Raw genomic sequence first — 23,184 nt, forward strand, 5'->3', positions numbered from 1 at the left:
TGGTCCCCACAGCTGCTAGTGCCTTCCCACTAAATTACTGAATGCACCGTCCATATACTTATGGCATCATGTGTTTTATCTTCCCTAATAGAATGAAGCTCCTTGAGAATTACATGTGTTTCATTTTTGTCTTATCCCCAGTATCTAGCAAAGTGCCCACATATCACAAGTACTTAAGGCTTGTCAACTGATCTGAGCATTGATTTGTAGACACAGGAGGCAGTGTGTGCCAGAAAAGTCAAACCACCATTTTGATCACCATCTCCTATCAGAACATGAATGAGGGGAACAGCTCAGGACCCTGAACCCAAGAGCCTTGGAAGCAATACCCTGAAGCATCAAGCTCCTGCAGGGGCCTCAGCCACAGCTACTGAAGACCCAGAAAAGAAAGTTCTTGCTCTCAAAATCTTTGCGCTGTCCATGGTTCAATACCAGAAATCTATATGATTTAATCAATGGAAATGACATTTTAGGAGTCATTACTATCAGTTTTGTTACTGTATTCTAAGGATCCTTGGGCTTCTTCTGAAACCTTCCATATATTTTGTTCTCCTCATTAGAATATAAGCTTCTTGTGAGCAGGGACTGCCTTACTTCTCTGCATCCCTAGTGCGCTTACCACAGTGCACTGCACATAATAAGCACTTTTATTTCTTCCTTCATTCATTCAATGAAATCTTCTCTAACTAGCATTTTTTTTCCCAACAAAATTGAAAATAGCAACCAAAATAATACAAGTGAAATACTTTCCTTCTGGGATGATTTTTTTTTCAGATAATAGAAATTAACAGTATATACTCCCACAAAAAATGAAATTGTTTTAGAAATAATTTTTAAAGTAGCATATGATCAAGCCATCTTCTCTTTTGCATGGAATTAACATGGATTTAATACAAATCTTCTTTTTCCCATTTTTTTTTTCTGGAAAGGAGCATGGATAGCATAGTAGAGGATTATTGACTTTAGAATCATGAGACCTAAGTTGGCCAGCTACTCCAAGCCCTATACTAGCTGTGTGACCATGGACAAGTCATTTAATCTCTTGGAGGCTCAGTTTCCTAAAATGAGAGATAATAATACTTGCACTATGTAAACCTTAAAGTGATATATAAATTTAACCTATTCTTATTATTTTGTCACAAAATTATTACAAAGCTTTTAAACTGCTGACCTAAATTGGTGTATTATTTGCAAGTCTTTCAAACTAATAGTATTTGATGTTTCTAGTCCAAAATAAGAAACTATTTCATCACTTGAAGATTTTTACTTGAAAGATTCAGTGGTCCCCTATAACAATATAGATTTTTCTACATGTTAAAAAGCTTAAGCCCAAGAATTATTTCTCCATTTAAAGCAGGGGTTCTTCACATGGGATCCACAGATCTTCAAAAGGTTTGTGGATAAATTTCAGTCTATTAATTTGAATGTGAAAAAAATACACCTTAATTTCAATATAATTAGTTTCTTTTAATTTGTAAGTATTTTATTGTAGGCATTTAAAAACATGATTCTCACAAGGGGGGGGGGGTCTGTGACACACACAAAGGTTAAGAACCTGTTTTAAAAGTACTGTGAGAAATCTCTGACCAAGTATGTGAGCCATTGTTAAATCTAAGAGTCAGCTACAATCTTTCAGTCCAAATAATGCACAAGCTACAAAGATTATAACATGATTAAACTAATTTCAGAATTTCTCTTTCACATTCCCTGGGGACTTAAGGAAACATTACTTTTGGTTAACTGACATGAGCAGCTCTGGACTCAGAGGTGTAGAAATTGAACATAGTTGTCACCAGTTCAGGAAGATCATAGTAGTGTTTCCATCCCCAATCCTTACGAGCGTTGCTGTCATCAAAATTCATTGGCCAACTATCAGCTAGAAAGAAAAAAAAAATGCGAAAGATCAGTATAACATGTACGTAAGATACTCACATTTATGTGTTATGGAAGCCTATTAATAAGAAAAGATGCTGTTGCCAGCCAGAATTCCTTCTTTCATAGGAACTTGAAGACCAAGCAATCCAACCTTAGGAAGTAGTGATGCACCCTTTTCTTGAAGACCTCCAATGATGGGGAACACTAAGCCACAGAAGGCAGCCTGTTCTATGTTTGAATCATTCTAATTGAATATTTTCTTATAAAACTAAAATCTGCCTTTATATCTTCCACCCATTGCTTCCACGTCTGCTTCTGGGGCCAAGCAGAATAAATCTATTTCTCCTTCCACATGAATGCTTCTTTACGGTAGGGCCCCTTCAACCTTCTTTTCTCCAGGGTAAATGCTCTTATGTTCCTTCAAGTGAAGTTAAGGTGACACAAGTTTGGTGCCCCCAGCCACCCTCAGCGCTCTCTTCTGGACACTCTCCAGCTTGTCCATATGGCCCTTCCTAAAATCTGTCATCTAGAATTGAACACAATTATCTAGATGTGGTCTAACCAGAGTGTAATAAAGCAAAATTATTACTTTCCTGTACTGGACACCATGTTTCTCTTAATACAGTCTAAGATCACAGTTCTTCTAGATGTCATATGAGAAAGCTGACTCATCTTGACTTTGTAGAGTAAAATCCCTAGAACTTTTCCAAACCAACTACTGTCTAGCTATAACTTCCTATCATGTAGTTGGGAAGTTGATTTTTTTAACCTGTGTAAAACCACACACACATGTATGTGTGTGTATATGCATATATGTATGTATATGTGTGTATATATAGTATTGAATTTCCTCTTATTATCTTTATCCTAATGTTCTCACCTACCATTGTATTTGGATTATGACTCTGCCACCCAATGTTAGCCATTCCTCCTAACACCGCTTAGAATGGCAACTCAAAACATGAAACATTTCTATTTGTTTTACGTACAATTTAATTAAAAAATAACCAGCCCTCGGAAGTAGTAAAATACAAACTAGTTGCCTGAAATAGCACTACAAAGAATATATAATTTTAGCCTCAACTTTTTTCATCATTTTACCTACCTTATGTTATAAAACTTTAGGGAGAAATACCACAGCTGTTGTCTTTAACAGGTTCTACTAGACAGCTGGTTATCATCATCCATCAGTATATCTCTAGGGACTAGCTACAATGATCTTGAGAGGAAGAACACCAATTTCTACAGCTGTCCACTAACTTAAACTTATCTGTACCACCTAAACCCACCCGAGCTCCATGTGAGATATGGGCAGACATATTTTAGGTAGTTACAGCAGCGTACTCACCTATGGCCTGGAGAACTGTATCTACATTGTATGTGACCTGGAACTCAGGTACATGCTTGACAATCTCCTGTGCCAGCTCTTCAGGGGTAAAACTCATGGCACCGATGTTGTAAGTCCTCATGGGGAGAGAATCTGCAGGAGCTTCCATGATTTCCAGTGTAGCTCTAAGGCAATCGTCAATGTACATCATGGGGAGTCGAGTGTCTGGTTTCAGGTAACATTGAAACTTGCCACTTTTCATAGCATTATGGAAAATATGAACGGCATAATCTAAGAGAGTCACATAAGTTGATTTTTGTTTTGGGAGATAATGGGAACTTTACCTTCTAAAAAAGGTAATGCTATCATTTAAGCATTAAAATTAAAACCTACTTTAAATCACTCACAGAACAACTTACTGAATATACTACCAGGATTCCTGAAATGGGAGTCTGATCATACCCATTATTTAATAGTTAAATCAAGTACATAAAAACAAAACTCTTCATAAATGAACTCCCTGAAATATTATGCAAAGCCAATTGTAATGCAGTATGTTTATGTGAATAAGCATAATAATGGGCTACATTCAAAGAATAGTAGAGATCCAACAATGTCTTACACACCACCACCAGGTCCCAAAAGCTTTCAACAAGTGTGGATCACTGGAGATATGGGCAGAATTTGCCAGGCACTACAGTTACTAACAGGTTTATGCTAGATGAGTTCCATCAGAGTCTCATGCCAAGTACTTTTCCTAGGGGATGACAGATGCGGGGGAAAAAAAGGAAGATGTACTCTGATGAAAATAATTTGGTACTGCTTGAAAAATAATGAAGATCGGTGGAATAGACTAAAAAGGAGGGCCTAGAATACAACAAGCCTATACAGAGGGTTCAATAAACCCAAGAACAAAAATTACTATTTCTTTTAAAAAAGCAGAAAATAGATTTAGACCGACATTTTACATTACAAACCACAATAAATCCCAAAAGAAATGAAGGTCATACCATAACAAATTAGAGGAAACTAGAAAAGTATTATTACCTTTCACAACTCTGTTGACAATAAAAATTCAATAAAAAGGATGGAGAAAATTATAAATGCAAAATAGATCATTGTGATTGTACATTCATGTCACTAAAAAAATCACTAAATGAAATACAAATTAAAATAACATTGAAATACCAGCTTATTACTATCCAATTGTACTGAAGATAACAAGACTGGTATGTTAATACAATAACATTACTGGGGGAACTGTGAACATTTTTCTATCAACTAGTAAGTAGCTCAGCAAACTAGAGTATATGACTATAATGGTATATTACTGCTCTGTAAGGAATAACAACAAGAAGAATTCTGAGAAATATGAAACTTCATCGAACTTATGTAGAGCAAAGAACCTAAGGAATATACAGAATGATAGCTATAATATAAATTAAGTCAACATTAAATGACAGTAAAACCCAGGACTAATGTTGGCTCCACATGACTTGTGGTTAAAACATAATTCCTTTCTACTAAGGCATGGAAAACTACAAACGTGCAAAGTTATGTGCATTGTCATATTAGACGCTTCTGCTTAACCGTTTAAGTGAAAGGAAAAAAGTGAAGCAGGACATTGCTTACAGGGAAGCAGCTATTATATGAAAACAAAATAAAATGCACTCTATCTTATAGAGAGATGAAGAGTCCTACGTTCTCCATGAAAACTCTGATCTTTTTTTAAAAATCTGTTTTAGATGGCGCAGTGGATAGAGCACCAGCCCTAAAATCAGGAGGACCTGAGTTCAAATCTGGTCTCAGACCAAACACTTGACACTTACTAGCTGTGTGACTCCAGGCAAGCCTAAAAAAATTTTTTTTTTAAAAAAAATCTGTTTTGGACACTAAGAAACAGAGGCAAACACTTACCAGTTGTTCCTCTACCAGGCTGGGAGTCAGCAGAAATGATTCCAGGATACCTCAGGCACCGAAAGTCTAAGCCATACCGGTAATGATAATACTAAAAAAGAGACATAAGAATTTTAAAAACTAAAATCTTTCTGAGAAAGGTGACAAAGAAATAACTTACTTTTCCCAAGATGATACATAAGATTCTATAATATTATCTTTAAAAATGTTCTAAATAAAAGTTGTTTCATATACAATCTTCCTTTTTTTCTGTTCTTTACATATCAAAATGTTGCCTCAAATTCCTAAGAAAAATGTATGTGAGAGCAGTTAGAACTCTCTAAAGACTTAAGCTTTTTTTTAATGATAAATACTGAAGTTAAAGCAGTCTACCTTTACATTACGTCTTCTTGTAATCAAAGAATCATAATTTCTATGGGAAATAAAATAGCAAAAGTTTGTCTTTCTGCAAGCACCCCAAAAAGGAAAAAAAGATTTATGGTAGGAATCCATAACTTTTTGGGGAAGGAATAGTACTGATCTTCCTGAAGCCTTATAATTTATTACCATGAACTGAAGGAATATTGAAAAGGAAAGGTTGCAGATATGAGATGTGTCAAGAGTATTTCAGAATCTGAAGCTCATTTTCTTCATACATAAAATGAGAATGTTAGACTAAATGACCTCTAAGATCATCTACCTCTAAGGTCTCTGAACTCTAAAATCCTGATACTAATATATGGTATCAAATGTGCTCTAAAGAAAATTATTTGATATTTCTTGAAAAATAGTAAAACAGATCTGTGGAATAGATGAGATAAAGAGACTATCCAAGAGGCCTGTACTGAATCTACACATTTGCGTCTACACAAAAGCTTAGCTAATGTTAATATTTTGTTGTTATTTTCCCTAAATATGAATCATTAGCTATTCAAAAAACTTTAGTACTTAAGGTTCTATGATTTATTTCACCAGTGTGGGTATTTCCTCCACCAACACAAATCACAACCTCACTAAAATTTAGTAAATAATCTTCAAGGATTGCTATGATCCCTCAAAAAAAAAATCACCTGACTTCATCAAATTACTCAGTGATGACACCTCTGAACTTAGCTATATTAGTCCTTGGACAACAGACATACCTGAAGCCTTTCCAGATTGCCAAAAGCATACAGCTAGTGTACCTTTCAAGGAACCAAAGTCACCTCCAAATTAGTATGAAACACTGGAATAGGGTTACAATGGAACAATTTCAAACATAAGCAAAAACAATAAGAAAGAGCTCCCAAGTGTTCTACCCATATTTGTGAGGGGCAATGCTTACTTCTCCTATGAGCTCTGCATGAACCTTGGACACTCCATAGATAGTTCTAGGTCTCTGAATACAGAGATCAGGGGTTGGGTTCCGAGGGGAAGAAGGCCCAAAAGCACCGATAGTACTAGGCACAAAGAGTCGCAGGTTGTGCTCTGTGGCAGTGTCCAGAATGTTGTGCAAACCTGAAACAAACAATATTTATCAGGATCTAAAGAAACCTCATCTGATCAAAGAACTTGGAAAAATGGTCAATCATATTGGACAAAACCCAAGCAAGCTTACCAGTAATATTTACATCTCTTGCCAGTGGTACATTCGCTTCTCCAACAGCACTTAGAAGGGCACTATAGTGAATGAGCCATGTGATTCGATTGTTTACCACTATTTCCCGAAGGTTCTTATAATCCAAGATATCAGAATAAATAAATGGCCCTACAATGGAGGGAGAATTAGAATGTCATGACTGAATCACAAATATAAAAAATACCCAAGCACACATCTTGCCCTTTTCTGCCTTTTGTTTTTATTGGGAACCCTCTCACACCCTACACGTTTCCAGGACTAGTTACTTGTTAGTTATGTATTAACTCATAACCATAAGTAGTTTACTAAAACAATTATCAAGTAGCTCATTGTTAACAATGCAAGATGTTTATAGCAGGGGTGATTTTCTTTCTCAAACTGGGGGAGGAGGAGGAAGGGAGAGAAAGTAGATTTGTGTTGATGGAAAAAAAATTTTAATATAAAAAAAAAAGGTGGGAGATGAATAAAAGGCTACTTCCTTACAATTACTATTTATTCTGCTATCTAAAATAGTGACCTCATTCGGTTGAGCTTCTTCAGTTGCCTTTCTCTGCTTCTTTCAAACTTCTCAGCAGCAGCATCCATTCTCTTTTCTTTCACTTTTTTTCATAGGTATCCTTACTCCCTAAACCCTGTGATTTGATGCCTCCAACCTTTTACCGGACTTTGCTCCAACAATTATTCACTCTTCCTCAGTCATATTCAATCTCTCCTCCACTGGCTTCTTCCCATCTTCCTGCTAACATGCTTAGGTCTCCCCAACCCTTAAAAAAAAACCTTCCACCTTAACTCTTCTATGCCATTCAGGTACAATCCCATCTCTTGTTTCCCTTTCACTGATAAACTTCTTGAAAAACTGGTCTACATCTGTTTTGTTTACTTCTTCACCATTCATTCACTTAAACCCCTTGAAATCTGGCTTTCCTCCCCACCATTTAACTGAAGTTCCCAATGACTGTAAAACAAATAAATGGGTTTTCTTTTAGTCTTCTGCTTGACTTCTTCATAGCATCTAAAATGGCTGGCTCCCTCCTCCCCCTTTTCTGGATAGTCTTTCCTCTCTTATTTCTTCTTTCATGGATCTTCTACTTTCTGTCTCCTTCACTTAATGACTGAATAGTCACTAAAGAGTCTCCCCAACCACTTAAGATAGGCACTTTCCAATTGTCCTCATCTCTTTTCTTTCCTCTTTTTTTTTTTTTAATTTTTAGGCAATTGAGGTTAAGTGACTTGCTTAGGGTCACACAGCTAGTAAGTGTCAAGTGTTTGGTCTGAGGCCAGATTTGAACTCAGGTCCTTCTGACTTCAGAGCCGATATTCTATTCACTGTTCCACCTGGCTGCCCCCATCTCTCTTTTCTTATCTATATTGTTTCCTTTGACAATCTCATTCACTCCCAAGAAATTTCAACCACCACCTTTATGCATATGAATCCCAAACTTCTTATCTTTAGCCTAGACCTCTCTTTCCAGCTCCACAATCACACTTTGGCTATCTACATAGTACTTCATTCTGATGTCCCAAAGACCCCTCAAAAAACTTAACATATCTTTCCCTAAAAACCTTGCTCATCCATTCTCCTGACTTTTCTATTTATGTCAGAAACACCACTTTACCCAGTTGCCCAAGTTCAAAGTCTTGATATTTTACTCAACTCTTCCCCTTTTGCTTACTTCTCATATCCAAGTCCTGTTAGTTCAATTCAATAAACATCTACTGACTATCAACTCTACCCCTGAAGTATTGTCTGTGTGCATCCCCGCCTCTCTGTGCCACCATTCTATTAAAGGGAGCTATTACCGCCTGGACGTTTGCAACAGACTCCTAATACATCTTCCCACTTCCACAGCATCCCTTCATTTTTTTCCCCCTATTTCACACAACACTTTATTTGCATTTCTCTAATGAATTTATATACTGTATTTTTATTGTGATAATTTGTCATATTTCTGTACCCAGTTGTAAGCCATGACCATTTGTATCTTCCCCAGAACTTAGAAGTACTCAACATATAGTATGTAATATGAGTGTTTAATAAAATTGAATTAAAAAGGAAAAAAATAGAAATATATTTAAAGTATCTCAGTCCAAAGGCCTATTTCAAATGCTGAAACTCTGAGGAAAAAAAATACACAGCAGGAGAAGATTATATACTTGAATGCAGAATATATTAACTAGAGTGAACAGTCATTCATAAGCCACATCACTCTGACATGTAAAGCCTTTTAAAAATTTAAGGTTGATAAGCTTGGTCCCCAAGTGGAGAAGTGCATCTCCCTTCTCTTTTGGCAAAAATGGGAGACTAGGAATGTGGAATATTGATCTTTTGGTTGATTTTTATCTTTTTTTTTTATATTCACTTACTTTCTTAATCTTTATTACAAGGAATGGTCCCTGGGTAGCAAAGGAGAAGGAAAAACATATTTGGAAATATGAGTAATGTGAAAACAAAAGATATCCAAAAAACTAAGATTATTTTTTCAAAAGAAAAAAGTAAGGTCAAAGAATCTAAACAGGTACTTAGTTCATGGACTGTTAAATCTTTATTTTCACAGAATAAAAAACAATGAATTTACATAAAAGTAGAGAAGATTCAGGTAGTAAAATACATAAAAACTTCTGTGAAGCTCAAGAATGCGGTTGTTAGAGAAGGGAAGATCTGGTGTAGCTTTTCCTCAGAAATTTTAACACCAATCGGACAAAAGTTTATGTTGCACAGTTTAGGAACCATCCTGTCTAGAACAAGGAGATTAACTACTCCTCTGAGCTTTTTATTTCTTCTGCCATTGTTATAGAAACTATTTCCTTTTTTGCCTTTATTTTTACTAACTCAGATACTATGAGATAATTTTAATATAATTAATTACAGGAATCAAAGAGCATAAAATCCAATAGACTTTAATCTTAAAAACTTTATGGTGATCAGACATCAGCCAAATTAAAAAGAACTGTCCGGCTCTTGTACCACGTGAAGAAGCAGCAGTAGTAATAATAGGATTTCATGGAACATAGGACAAAAATGTGTCAAATTCCCCAGACCCATTCATTCTTAAAACTAACTTTAAGGTTACCCAATGTTACTATATTATTACCACACTATACTATATACTATTACTATATAAAACAACATAGTAAATGCTATATACTATATATAATAACATTTATTACAAAGCTCTATAGTATGCTTAACCGCTTAACATGAGAAACAAACAGCCAAATAGCTCCTCTTTTCCCCCTACCCCTCCAAAATAGGTTTCCCAAGTCTCTTACCACTGTAGAAAACATGGTCAGAAGGTTTCCTAATGTCAGACAAGATCACATTGTCCTTTCCAAATCGGTTTCTAAAAGGTAAATCAATTAGTTAGCACTGTGAGCATTACAGTTCATCTACCATACGCTAGCAAACTACAACTTCCTACTATTCTGCCCTCCTCTGCATAACTTAATCACTGGCTAAGTAGAAGGAGCAAACTAATCCTCAGCCCCCTACTTTTTTGTTCTCTCCCTCTTCATCATCTTGACCCTATCCATGTCCCACTCCAACCCTATACACTTTCCCATTGTGCCTCTGGGGCTCCCTGAACAAATCTCCCATTATTTTGGATCTCTTCCTCTCACACTCACATCTACTTGTAACTCACTGAGGACTGGCTTCCCACAGAGAACTCCACACACCACAGTGCTGGCCATGCCATATGATCACAGTGGCTATTATATATACCAGCCCACTGGTCATTCTCTCTCCTTTTTCAAGAAGTTCAGCACTTGACTCCATTGTCTCCTACTTCTCCACAACTCCTTATACTGGAGGATTTCAATTTTCATGAAAATGCTTTTACATTCCCTAACCTCAATTTACTCAAATCCATTACCAAAACCTACATGTCACCTTAGGAATATTCATTGCCAGTTACTCACAAATGTTCTCCTTCTTAATCAAAACTGACATTCCTCTCTCCCCACTAGTTCCTATTGTTATTTCTCCAATTCGCCACTCCTCCTAAATCTATTCTTTACCCAGTTCAACTTCTAATTCCAAATCCCTCAGGACATTCTCTGAAACCATTACCCTGCTCTGAATTCACCAATTTTCTTTCCCAATCTCAATCCTATAGTTAACCAATTCAACTCTACTGTCTTCTACTCTGGAATCCCTTCCCCCTTTACCCTATTGCCCTTTATTCACTGTCAAACCACAACCTTGGATTACTCACACCATCTGCCTCTACTGTTCCTACTCAGATGCTACTGAATGGAGCTGGAAGAAGCCACCTAATTGCACTTACTGGGTATATTATAAATTTGTTACCCAACTGGATCCTCACTGCAGCAAAATCATTTTTTTTAATTATTCCCTAAGTGACTTCCCATCTAACTCACAAAAGATAATACAAATCTTTCCTCAAGCTACTCCCTCCTCCCATCAACTTAGCTGAGAACCTTGTCTAATTTTACTGAGAGAATTAAGGCAATTCACTATGAGCTTTGCCTTCTCTCTCCATTTTATCTAAAACCTCCTTGGTAGGCAAGAAGCCTTTCTCCTTGTCCAAGGCCAACCCTTCTACATGTGCGCTTGATCACACCTCCTATCTTTTCCAACACTGTCCCCCTCAATCATTGTCTTTCCATTTCTGCCTTTCCCCATCACCTTCAAACATACCCTGGCTCTCCCATCCTTCAAACACATTTGCTAGTCTCCACTATTCTTTCAAGCTCTCTTCCTATATCTCCCCTCTTTCCTTCAAAAAGCTATCTACACTTGGTATCTCTACTTCTTCTCCAACCATTCATTCCTCAACCCTTTGTAATCTGACTGCCGATCACATTACTCAAATGATACTGCTCTCTCCAAAGTTACCAACTATCTATTAATTACTAGATCTAATGGTGTTTTCTTAGTCTTCTTTCTTCTAGACCTATAGACTGTATTTGACACTGCTTGCCACCTTTTCCCTCTGGATATTCTCTCCTCTTTGGATTTGTGACATTACCTTTTTTTCTGGTTCTCCTACCTGTCTTACTACTCCATCTCAGTCTCTGTTGCTGGCTCATCATAGATATTATGCCCATGTACCTACTTAGTTGCTAAATACTGCCTTTTTCTAGTTCTATAATATTTTTCCAATCTGTCCCATTTTCTCTATTCACACTGCTACTACCTTAGTGCAGGTTTTCATCACTTCATGCCTTTTGACTACAACTCTCCTAGTTTGTCTCCCTGTCTTAAGTTTTCACCATTCCAGTGCATCTGCCATACTGCAGCTAAAATCACCTTTCTTAAACACAAAATCTGACCATGTCATTCCCCTTCTCAACTAACTTCAGTAGCTTCTGATTGCCTTTAGAATAAAATATAAATTTTTTTTGGGGGGGGGGAGAAGGGAAGAAATTTTAAAGCCATTTATAACCTGGGGCAGCTTGGTAGGGCAGTGGATAGAGTGCCAGGTCTGGAAGTCAGGAAGACCAGAGTCCAACTCTGGCCTCAGATACTTCCTTGATGTGTGACTCTGGGCAAGCCACTTAACCCTGTTTGCCTCAGTTACCTCATCTGTAAACAGGCTGGAGAAGGAAAAGCCAAACCACTCCAGTATCTTTGCCAAGAAAACCCCAAATGGGGTCATGAAGAGTTGGATGTGACTGAAATGATTGAAAAAACAAACAAACAAACAATAACCTGGCCCACATCTATCTTTCCAGCCTCACTAGGTAATACTTCCCTCCCTGTGCTCAATGATACAGCCCCCTTCCCTGAAATTCATGCTTTCTTCACCTCTGGGTCACAGAATTCTTGCCTTCCCTCAAGACACAACTCAAACATCATTACTACACCAAGTCTTTCCTGATCCCAATTGCTAGAACATCCTCTCTCACTATCAGCCTTTTAAGCCACCTTGTAATTATTTTGTTATTTATATCCTTCTATAGGTACATAATATATTCCCCAACAGAATGCAAGATTCTTGAGAATAAGGATTTTTTTATTCACTTAAGGAATGCTTGTTGATTGATTACCTAATATACTTTGTTACATCACTGTTCAAATACATTCATTTTATTTATTTATTTATTTTGGAGGCAATCAAGGTTAAGTGATTTGCCCAGGGTCCCAAAGCTAGTAAGTATCGAGGCCAGATTTGAACCGAGGTAATACATTCATTTTAATAAGAACTATGGGGGCAGCTAGGTGGCACAGTGGATAGAGTACCGGCCCTGGATTCAGGAGGACCTGAGTTCAAATCTGGCCTCAGACTCATAACACTAGCTGTGTGACCCTGGGCAAGTCACTTAACCCCATTGCCTAACCAAAAATAAACAAAAAAAAATTAGAACTATTTATTTTAGGAGAATCCTGATGTCTCCCTTCTAAACCATCTTTATTAATAGTAGCTAGCATTTATATAGTGCTTTAAGATTAAGCACTTTCATATCTCATTTAACCCTCATAAAAACTAAGGAAGATTCAGTTATTATTCCTGTTTTAATAATGGAGAAACTGAGGCTTAGGGGGTTAATGCCCAAGGTCGCATAACTAAGGGTCAGGAGGGACCTGAACTTGGATCTTCCTGACTTGAAGTCCATCACTGTCTACTCTGCTACCTAATGACCTCCTTCATCCAAAATGCTCCATTCTCACTATGATGAATAAAACTCCCAAGAGACAGAGTTTCTAGGTAATGAGTAACCAATTTGTTAATTAGGTAAACCCATAATCAATAAATTGATGGTCAGTGGTTTCCCTCTGTAACAGAAGACTGACACCAAGAAAGGATCTTGAATCACCTTAAATCAGTTGTGTGCCTTCTGACAGAGAAATCCCTGGACAAATGAAACTCAACCCAGATAGGTGGACATTTAAGGAGAGAGGCTAAAAGTCTTCAGCTCCTCACCGGCCACGAGACTCAGCAGCCTCCAGGCATCTGGGCAGGAGAAGCCATTTCCATCTGAACCTCCCTGACTACTTTTCTCCTTCTTGAGTTTGGGGTTGCCCTTAATTCTAGTGGAAGGGATCAAGGACACAGAGTTCCTCCCCTAGGCAAAGGCTCAGCCAGCAAAACAGAACAAGGTTTCCTGTTGGGTGAGGTCCCTAGGGGCTAGGAGTAACCTTATCACTCTGCCATGCCCTTCAGAGACAGACTGATCTTTTCAAGAGTTGGGTCTTAACAGAAATAGGGGGGAAAGGGTGGATCACAAATTAATAATTAGTTGTTAATAAAATAATATTAATTTCTCCCACCACACATAATTATCCAATTCCATCCCAAATAATACATTTCCTCTTTTTTCATTGCTTTTTCCATTTCTACATTTTCTTCACTTTCCTTCTCTTTCCTTCAATTTAGATAAAGCAAACTAAAGTACCAATATCAATTTATCTAGAAAAATAGACAAGAGAAAAAAAATGTTATCTAGCCCAAGTTAATTTCTTAGGTTTCTTTACCTCAAAAGTTTAGCAAGTCCCACTCCAAGTTGTCCAAGACCCCCTGAAATGAAGGAGGAAAAGAGTATTGAGAATTAAATTCAAATTCAATCAACTTTTAATTACCCTCATGTGAAATATCTACCTTCAGAATGTTTTGCTCATGTTAATGTATTAAAACCCAGACTTCATTTTCAAGTTTGCCAAACACTTAACATTATTTCTTTTAAGCTTGACATCTACCATATCAGAAAGGTAGTACAGTTAATATTATTATTCCCATTTAACAGTTGAAGAAAGTGGGGCTTAGAGAGTAACTCAAGACCACACAAGTATTAGAGTTGGGATTTAAACCCAGGTATTCAAGATTCCAAACCCAAGTTCAGTATGGCCCGCAATTAGGCAGATTAGACACAGTTCTAAGTTGACACAATTCACTTTCTACTTGAGAGTCAATATTTAAAACATTTATCTCCTCCAATCCAGAATAAATATGGACTACAAAAGTAAGCTTAGGGAACTACTCTAAATTCTGAAATACTCTCCCTTTATGGAATGGGAAAGCAGGGAGATATGGGTGGTAAAACAGAAAACTCAACAATCTCCTAGAATCTCATGCCCGTTCAAAGTGACTTCATTGTTTTAAAGTGCTATGAATTTCCAGAGCATTACCCAACATACATTCATTTTTTTTTTTTTAGGCAATTGGGGTTAAGTGACTTGCCCAGGGTCACACAGCTAGTAAGTATCAAGTGTTTGGTCTGAGGCTGGATTTGAATTCAGGTCCTCCTGACTTCAGGGCAGGTGCTCTATCCACTGTGCCACCTAGCTGCCCCCTTTTTAAAATTTTTTTTAATTAATTTTTTTTTATTTTAGGTCAATGTACATTCAAATGTAAGTTCAAGAAAATCCACATCCTAAAGTTAAATATTAACTATTTTGTAATTTTCCCCACTATAAGACTCTTTACCATCATGGGAAAGAAGCTAGTAGTGAAATACATGGAGTAAGGAGAACTGGGTTTGAATTCTGCATTCAATACTTATTAGACCACAAGCTATGTAAGCTTCTCTTCTCTATAAAATGAAAATACTACTACTTTTACTATCTCCCTCATAGGATTGGTGGGAGGAAAGTACTTTGGTAGGATGGAAGAAATGGAAAAAGAGAAAGAATAAAACTGAGTATTTGAAGGAAGAATTAACAGGTGATTGAGTGGGCTGAGAGTTTAAAAGGAAGACTCAAAAAGTCTAAGATACCAACCACAGTTAAATGGAAGAACAAAACAACAATATCAACGACCAAAAGAAGGAAGTTGGCCAGAGGGAAAGTATTTTGGCATGGGAAGATGGTAAGTTTGATTTTTGAGACACCGACTTTGAATCGACAATGTCCAAGGTGAGATTCCTTATAAGCATTTGGAAATATGACAATGGAACAAAGTATATATCTTAGAAACACATTTAAATTGTTCTACCAGAAAGAGTATTTAAGAGTCAAAAGATGTAGGTTCTAATGCCAGATCAGCCATTTTTAACTGATGCATAAACCTAGGCAAGTTATTTCATCTTTCTAGGCCCCATTTTCGTCGATTGTAAAATGAGGGAGTTATGTTAGATGACTTCTAAGGTTCCTTCCAGTTATAAGTTGGTAGCCAAAGTTACCAACTTTATCTACAAAGTAGATACAGTGTGTAGAAAGGCAAAAGAGCAAAGACCAAACCTTCAGGTGACGCATTCAATTAAGGAGCAGGGGAGAAAAAGTAAAATAGGATGTCAGAAAAAGTAGAAAATCAATTACCAAGCATTTATTAAATGCTTAGTATCATAAATGCAGAGCAGCTAGGTGGTACAGTGGATACAGTGCCAGGTCTGGGGCCAGGAAGACTCATCTTTCTGAGTTCAAATCTGACCTCAGACACTTACTAGCTGTGTGACCCTGGGCAAGTCACCTAACCCTGTTAGCTTCAGTTTGCTCATCTGTAAAATAAGCTGGAGAAGATGGCAAACCACTCCAGTATCTTTGCCACCTTTTGTCTCCTCTGGATTTTTGACACTACTTTTTTTTTGTGGTTCTCCTACCTGTCTTACTACTCCATCTCAGTCTCTATTGCTGGCTCATTATGGATATTATGCCCATATACCTAATTAGTTGCTAAATACTGCCTTTTTCTAGTTCTATAATACTTCTCAAATCTGTCTCATTTTCTCTATTCACACTGCTACTAGCTTACTGCAGGCTTTCATCACTTCTTGATGGGAGTGATTGGGAGGTCACTGGGAGAATGGGGTCTAGATAGGGTCAAGGGTGGGAAGTAGCCAGGGGCCATATGAAGGTAAAAGAATTGGCAGATTGGGGGTAGGAGATAACAAAAGGCCAGTTGATGGGACCATAGCCTCAGGGGAATGCCAGAGATCTCCTTGGTCAAGGGAGAATTCAAGGAGAATCCCTTAGACAAATGCGACCCAAATTCTTTTTGGGGTAAAGGGCAAAGGTCTTGGCTTGGTTTTTTAATTGTTTTTCAGACTTTCAATAACAGCCCAATTTTGTTTAACAGTTCTATACTCTTTCTTTTCAAGTTTTTCTCTTTCTCTGATTTTCAGGATTTTTATTTTAAGGATATTTTGTTTAATGTCTATTCTTCTTAATTGAATGAATCTCTCAATTATTTTACCAATACAATTTTTCAATTTTCCTTGAGGACTATTTTAACTGTGTCCCATAAATTTTGGTATGTTGTTTCATTATTATAATTCAAATAATCACATATGGTTTCTATGATATTATATCTCTGAAAATTTGCATTCATAAAATAAAAAAGAAAGATCATTTAACTGAGCAAGCATTGCTCCCATTTTTATTTCCCTATGGTCCATAAAGGATGTGTTTATTATATCTGCCTTTTAACATTTACTTATGCTTCCTTTATGCCCTAGCATATTTTTGTAAAGGGTCATGGGATGTTAAAATATCTATTATTCCTTAATAATTCCATTCAGAAGTTGCCATAGGTCAGGCAGATTTACTTTAACAATTCAGCTATAAAATGGGGATCCTAATAGCACCTACCTCGAAGGGCTACTGTGAGGCTCAAAGAGATATTTGTAAACAGCTTAGCACTGTTCCTGACACAAAGTAGGTGCTATATAAATGCTGTTGTTATTATTATTATTCATTACTACTAAAGTAGCCCGTTACACTTTGGATTAGGTCTAGTTGTTAAGAAGTTCTAATTGCTTTCAGAAAGCTTGCATTCTCCTGGGGGGGTGGTGGTGGTGAGGTATATATTCATCTGTTTTGTGAAGGAAACTGGCCAATGGCTTGGGGGGGGGGGGCGGGGATCTGGAAAGGTCTGGAGGTGACACTGGAGTTATGCTCTGAAGGAAGCTATGGATTTTATGGAAGTGAGGAGTATGATGAGCTTAACCTGGAAGGGTTCCAGGGAGTGGAAACCAGTTGGGGCAAACTGAGTGGAATACAAGATAATGAACTTTGTTTTGGACTTTTTGAGTTTGAGATTCCTACTGGACTTTTAGTTTGAAATGTCAGTTGACAAGTCACATCTCTACAAGGGCTGCTCCCCTGGGCTAAGCTAACAGCAGGGTTGGTGGTCTGAGGAGCACTGCTATTCCTTAGGGTTTTAGACTTGTCTGCCCACTGGAAACAGGCGTGGTGGTTGGAGAGAAATGCAATTGCCCTTGTCTTCTGGATCCACCAATCTCATCATTTAACAAACTGCTCTCTGAAAAGCTACAAATGACCTCTTAAGCTGTCAAATCTAATGGCTGTTTCTGAGTCCTTATCCTTTCTGACCTCTCTGCCGTCTCTGACTGTTATCACCCTCTTCTCTTGGATACTCTCTCTTCTCCAGGAGACACTGCTGCTCTCTCCAGGCTCTCCTCCTATCTATCCGACCATTCCTTCTCAGTCTCTTTTACTAGATCATTATGGTATGCCCCAAGAGTCACTCCAGGGCCCTTTTATCTTTTCTCTACTTTCTCTCACCTGCTTAATTATCATCTCTGTGAAAATGATTCCCAGATCTATTTATCCAGCCCCAGGGTCCCCATTATCAACAGCCTATTAGACACTTCAAATGGAATGTCCTGCAGGCATCTCAAACTCAAAATATCCGAAACAAAGTAGTTTGCCATTTCCTTTCTCCAGACCATTTTACAGAAGAGGAACTGAGGTAAACAGGGTTAAATGACTTTCCCAGGGTCACACAGCTGCTAAGTGTCTTAGGCAGGAACTGGGGAAGATGAGTCTTTCTGACTTCAGGCTCAGCCTCTCTACCCACTGTACCACCTAGCTGCCCAGACCTTTTTTGGAGAGAATTATAATAGATTATTAACCCCTCTCTCCCACTCAGTAAACTTGAGTGGTTCTCTATCACCTCCAGGATCAAATGGAAAGTCCTTCTGTAGTCTGCCTTTAAAGTTCTTCCCAACTTGGCTCCTTCCTACCTTTCCAATCTTCTTACATTCTATTTACCTCCACGTAATTTATGGTCCAGCCATACTGAGGCCTCCCTGTTGTTCCTTGTACACAACATTCTATTTCCCATTTCTTTGCTATTGCAGAGGTTGCACCCCACACCTAGATGTGCATCTTGGAATTAGTGGATTCCTTCAGAATTTATCTCAATCACCTCGTCCTCCAGAGTAATTAAATCCTTGCCCTAAGGTCACACAGGCAGCATTATGCTGCCATGTAGTAAGGTAACCCAACATGAAAATGAAAAGCTAAGTCCTTTTCTAATTTGTATAACTATTTTTAAATAACCAAAATTTGGGGGAAATATTATTTCTGATTTATATTAATTATTAATAAACAAAGGTATTTAATACCCACAAGACTTAATGATTTCATGAAAAAATATTGTAATTTGACACCTTAGATGGATATATGACTCTTTGTATTATGAGGTCCTTTAGTTATGTACTTAACTATTCTTGGATGGAGAATTAGCTACAATAAACCCTCTTTATGCTAAATTCAACTTAGAATAAATAGCATCATAATTCAATGTAGCCTAATATGGCATAGAAATAGGATCATTAAATTTGGGAGTTAAAGGAGCTATGGTTTAAGTTCCAGTTAGGTCCTTTCCTAACAGTGTGACCCTGGACAAATCATTTCCCCTTAATTTCAGGTTTCCCCATCTAAAAAATGAGGGACCTGCCTTGTCTACTTTATAAGGTTGCTTAAGAAGACCAAATGAGACCATGTACATTTAAGTGTTTTGTAAAGGGTGAAGACTGTGTTAGTTTTGTTAATGCTGTTGAGTCATGTCTGACTCTTCATGACCCCATTTGGACTTTTCTTGGTAAAGATACTAGAGTGGTTTGCCATTTCCTTCTCCAGCTCATTTTACAGATGAGGAAACTGGGGCAAACAGGGCCAAGTGACTTCTCCGGGGGTCACACAGCTAGTAAGTGTCTGAGGTCAGATTTGAACTCAGGAAGATGAGTCTTCCAGACTCCAGGCCCAGCACTCTATCCACTGCATCTCACCTATGCTGTGCAGTATCCCTATGGAGAATGTGAGAGAAGATTAAATAAATATATAGTAATACACAAATGCCTGAAAACAAGAATGAAACAAAGGTCTAACCAACCTGTAATTAGTACTCGTGGATGCTCTGTATCAGAAGAAGATACAGAATGAAAGTTCGCACGAGATGGAACTTGGAAAGGTGAAATACCCAGAAACTGAACGGGAACAATGGGAGTGGTACACCCACAAGCAGGTTTCAGTAGCACCTGGCTGAAAACTCCATTCAGCAACCGAACTGTCATTTTCCTCTTTCAAGTATCCCTGTAATGAGAAGCATTACACTTTCAATGAACACTTATTTGACTATTGGCCCAGGCTAATCTGTTCAATCAGTGTCCAGAATCTAAAAAGGAAGTTATTAGGTGTGTTTAAGAGACTGTAGATTCATAATAAAATGCTAAATGCTCACACACAAAAAAAAGATCAAAGTGTAATAGGGTCACTATAAGAGGAATTCGAAGACATTAGTTACGCATAGGGGATTAAATAGATCTTTTGGCTTGAAAGATTTTTTTTTTCCAATTTGTCAGTTCATTCAAACACTTATCTGAGTTAATAGATGTTGGATAGTCACAAAAAATCCGTTCCCCAATAAGAAATGCTACAGGAGGATGCTGTCTCGAACATATTACCTCTTAAAATTAACCAAACAAAGGAAGCTTGCTTAAAGGACAATTACTATTCCTTTAATGAAAAGATAAGCAGATGGGCTTATGAAAAGATTCATGTGTTTAGGGAGCATGTGAATATTTTTACTGCTACATCCTAGAAATAGTGCTCTGCATGCTACACAGACATTTTCTCATCCCTTGAAATATGCATACTTGAGTACAAAAGTTTTAGATTACTATTCAGACTGTATTTGTATGTATAAAATAACTAAACCATCTCATGACTAATCTAATAAGATAAGCTATTTTACTTATCAGTGCTAGTAGTGATATAAAGAAAAGAAAATGATCACTTTAGCCATGCTACTGACTAGCTTCAGTATCTTCCATACTAAGATTTTGGCAGTAGCAAATTACATATGGAAAAGCTTGTTTCACAGATTTTTAGATCATTCTTTCCTATTCATAAATATAATTGACTACAAATACTTTCAACCAAAAATTTATACAGCAATCATAATCCCAAATCATTTCATCCACTATTAGCCTTTCTACCAAATAAAGACTGAACTATACAAAGCATTTGATCTGAGTCCATATACAATGCTAAAAGGGAATTTGCACTCTATGGCTTTTAACATGGCAATGATATGACAAAAATGAGGTAAAATCTTTTGGTTCAGATTAGAAAAAAATCACACTTTCCTGGTGGCAACTTGCTGCACAGAGACAGGGAAACACTATTAACTCTGATATACAAGCCAACTTTGTCTCAAAGCTAACTCTAGTTCCATTTAGCCCCTTCTTCCTACATGTAAAAAATCATAATCTGCTTTCTGGTTGCTCTCATCCTTCCAAATCATTAATACTTTATTAATAATTATTATTATTAATTTTTTATTAATGAAATGCTCCATGTGCATTTCAAAAAATTGATATATATATTTTAGAAAAATTTTGCCATGTCCCAGACTGTTTAAAAAGTTTTTTCTTAATACAGTATGTCATTCCATTAACGTTTACCAATACAGTCCCAGGCATCCAGAAGAACATTTACACTCCAATCAAGATTGATACATACTCCCCAAATATTGAATTTTCTCTCCTACAAAATAATAAAACAGAAGAAAAGAACAGAAAGCTTGAAAAACAAACACCTGAGCCTTTCCATTCACATTGCTAAAGATTCCCTTTATGAGTTCCAAGTCTCATTAGAGAGTGGAACTTCTGGAAAATTAGAGTGATTGTTCTGATACCAGTAGTGTCCAGACATAATAGAAATGTTGCTCAAATTCCTAGGTCCTATAAACATATCCTTTCAGCCATTAATGTTGTTTTTTGTTGTTGCTCAGACATTTCATTTCAGTCGTGTTGTATATGTGTATGTTGTTCAGTTGTTTAAAATTATGTCCAACTCTTCCTGACCCTACTGAGTTTTCTTGGCAAAGTTACTGGAGTGGTTTGCTCTTTTCTTCTCCAGCTCATTTTTGCAGAGGAGGAGACTGAGGCAAACAGGGTTAAGTGACTTGCCCAGGGTTCTAGTAAGTGTCTGATGTTGGATTTGAACTCAGGTCTTCTTGACTCTAGGCCTGGCATTCTATCTACTGTGCCACCTACGCAGGCTACCCCAATGCTAATTTATTAGATGCTTAATAAATTACTTGTTGAATTGCTAAGTTGTGGATAAATAAGCTGTTTAAAGAACACCTAGTTTTAATTCTAGTTTGAAAATCTTTGAAGCTGGTTTAAATCCAATTAAATTTTCATAATTATCCTGTGTGACGCAGGAGCTGTCCAGTATGCAGAGACCGTAGACGTATTACCAGTCAATCATGAAATGTGACTCCTCATCAAAAAAAGGTTAATTAACAAGACTAAGACACACAGGGTCACCTACCTATAACGGCTAGCCCCTAGACAGTTTTATTTAAAGGGGGGGAAGCCTTTCTCTCCTTCCAAGTATAAGAACACTCGGGGCGGGGGGGGGGTATAGGGGCCTCAAATCTCACCCCCAGAGGACGCGGGAGCTCTTGGGGAGCCCGAGTGTCCCCAAGTCCTGAGAGTTAAAGCCAGAGACACGTCCCCCTCGCCTGCAGTCCGGTTCGGAAGCACCGTGTTCGCTGGAGACCCTCTCAACTCCTCCCCACTTCAACACCCTGGACTCGTGGACGGAATCAACTCAGAGCCAGCCCAGAGTGTCCTGGGGTGATGCGCTCCAGAAATTATGTGGGTTGAAACTTCCCTGAACCACCTTAACCAAAGGCGCTCAGGTTCCTTACCTCTACCTTTCTTAGACCATCGGCTTCGGACTCATGAACACTCCAAACCTACCTTCTCAAAGCAGGTCCCTTTCGACGCTGCTGCCGCTTCCCGCGCCAGCTGCTCTAGAATTCGGGTTCGCTCGGTCCACTGTCTCCGACAGTCCTTCTCTACGCCGCCTCTTCCCCAGCCAAGAGTTCTAGCATTAGGATTCGGACTCGGGGACCCCTCGTTCCTCAACTGAGCTAGAGTAGACGCAGAGCGGCAAAAGAGGCGAAACCAAGGTCGGGAAGAAGAATGGGTGTCCAGCCTCGCTCCTCCTGATATGCTTTCCTTCGCCTATCCCCTCCCCGAGGTCATTCTCCCTAACACCAATCGTCTCTCTCGCCTTACCTACCACGGGCGTGACCAGGGCATCTACACCTGCTTGCTGGAGCTTAGCGTTGTCATAGCAATGCCCTTGCGCAGTGTGAGGGGCTGAGAAAAGACTGGTTTTTCAAAGGCACCTGCTTTGCCCCACCTGATTTCTTAGGACAGGGAGGAACCTTCCGACGTCCTCTAGCCCAGCCTCCCACCTACACAGAAATCCCTTGGAAAGAGGTTCATCCATTCTCTGCTTGGA

The 23,184-nt window shown here is 38.0% G+C and overlaps 1 protein-coding gene across 1 annotated transcript; it reads right to left on the minus strand.

Moving 5' to 3' along the window:
• Nucleotides 1-1,591: 1,591 nt before the first annotated feature.
• Nucleotides 1,592-22,787, minus strand: LOC114036990 (L-threonine 3-dehydrogenase, mitochondrial-like). Its single transcript, XM_027853776.1, has 9 exons — nt 22,635-22,787; nt 19,754-19,953; nt 14,155-14,197; nt 9,987-10,057; nt 6,696-6,845; nt 6,423-6,595; nt 5,120-5,210; nt 3,224-3,493; nt 1,592-1,876 (listed from the first exon to the last, which is right to left on the minus strand). Exons 2-9 carry the CDS (start codon nt 19,932-19,934, stop codon nt 1,737-1,739), a joined length of 1,119 nt encoding a protein of 372 aa, XP_027709577.1. The 5' UTR covers nt 19,935-19,953; nt 22,635-22,787; the 3' UTR covers nt 1,592-1,736.
• Nucleotides 22,788-23,184: the final 397 nt, after the last annotated feature.

The sequence above is a fragment of the Vombatus ursinus genome, unplaced genomic scaffold (assembly GCF_900497805.2).
Source record: "Vombatus ursinus unplaced genomic scaffold, bare-nosed wombat genome assembly UNPS02010219.1, whole genome shotgun sequence".
Lineage (NCBI taxonomy): Eukaryota > Metazoa > Chordata > Mammalia > Diprotodontia > Vombatidae > Vombatus > Vombatus ursinus.

Excerpts from the sequence above, each read along its gene's own strand:
- LOC114036990 (XM_027853776.1), bottom strand. The coding sequence starts at position 19,934 with ATGACAGTTCGGTTGCTGAATGGAGTTTTCAGCCAGGTGCTACTGAAA. Across the intron at positions 6,846-9,986 it reads TGACCATGTTTTCTACAGTG|GGCCATTTATTTATTCTGAT; the intron begins GTAAGAGACTTG and ends CCTCCATTGTAG. Across the intron at positions 1,877-3,223 it reads TACAGTTCTCCAGGCCATAG|CTGATAGTTGGCCAATGAAT; the intron begins GTGAGTACGCTG and ends TTTTCTTTCTAG.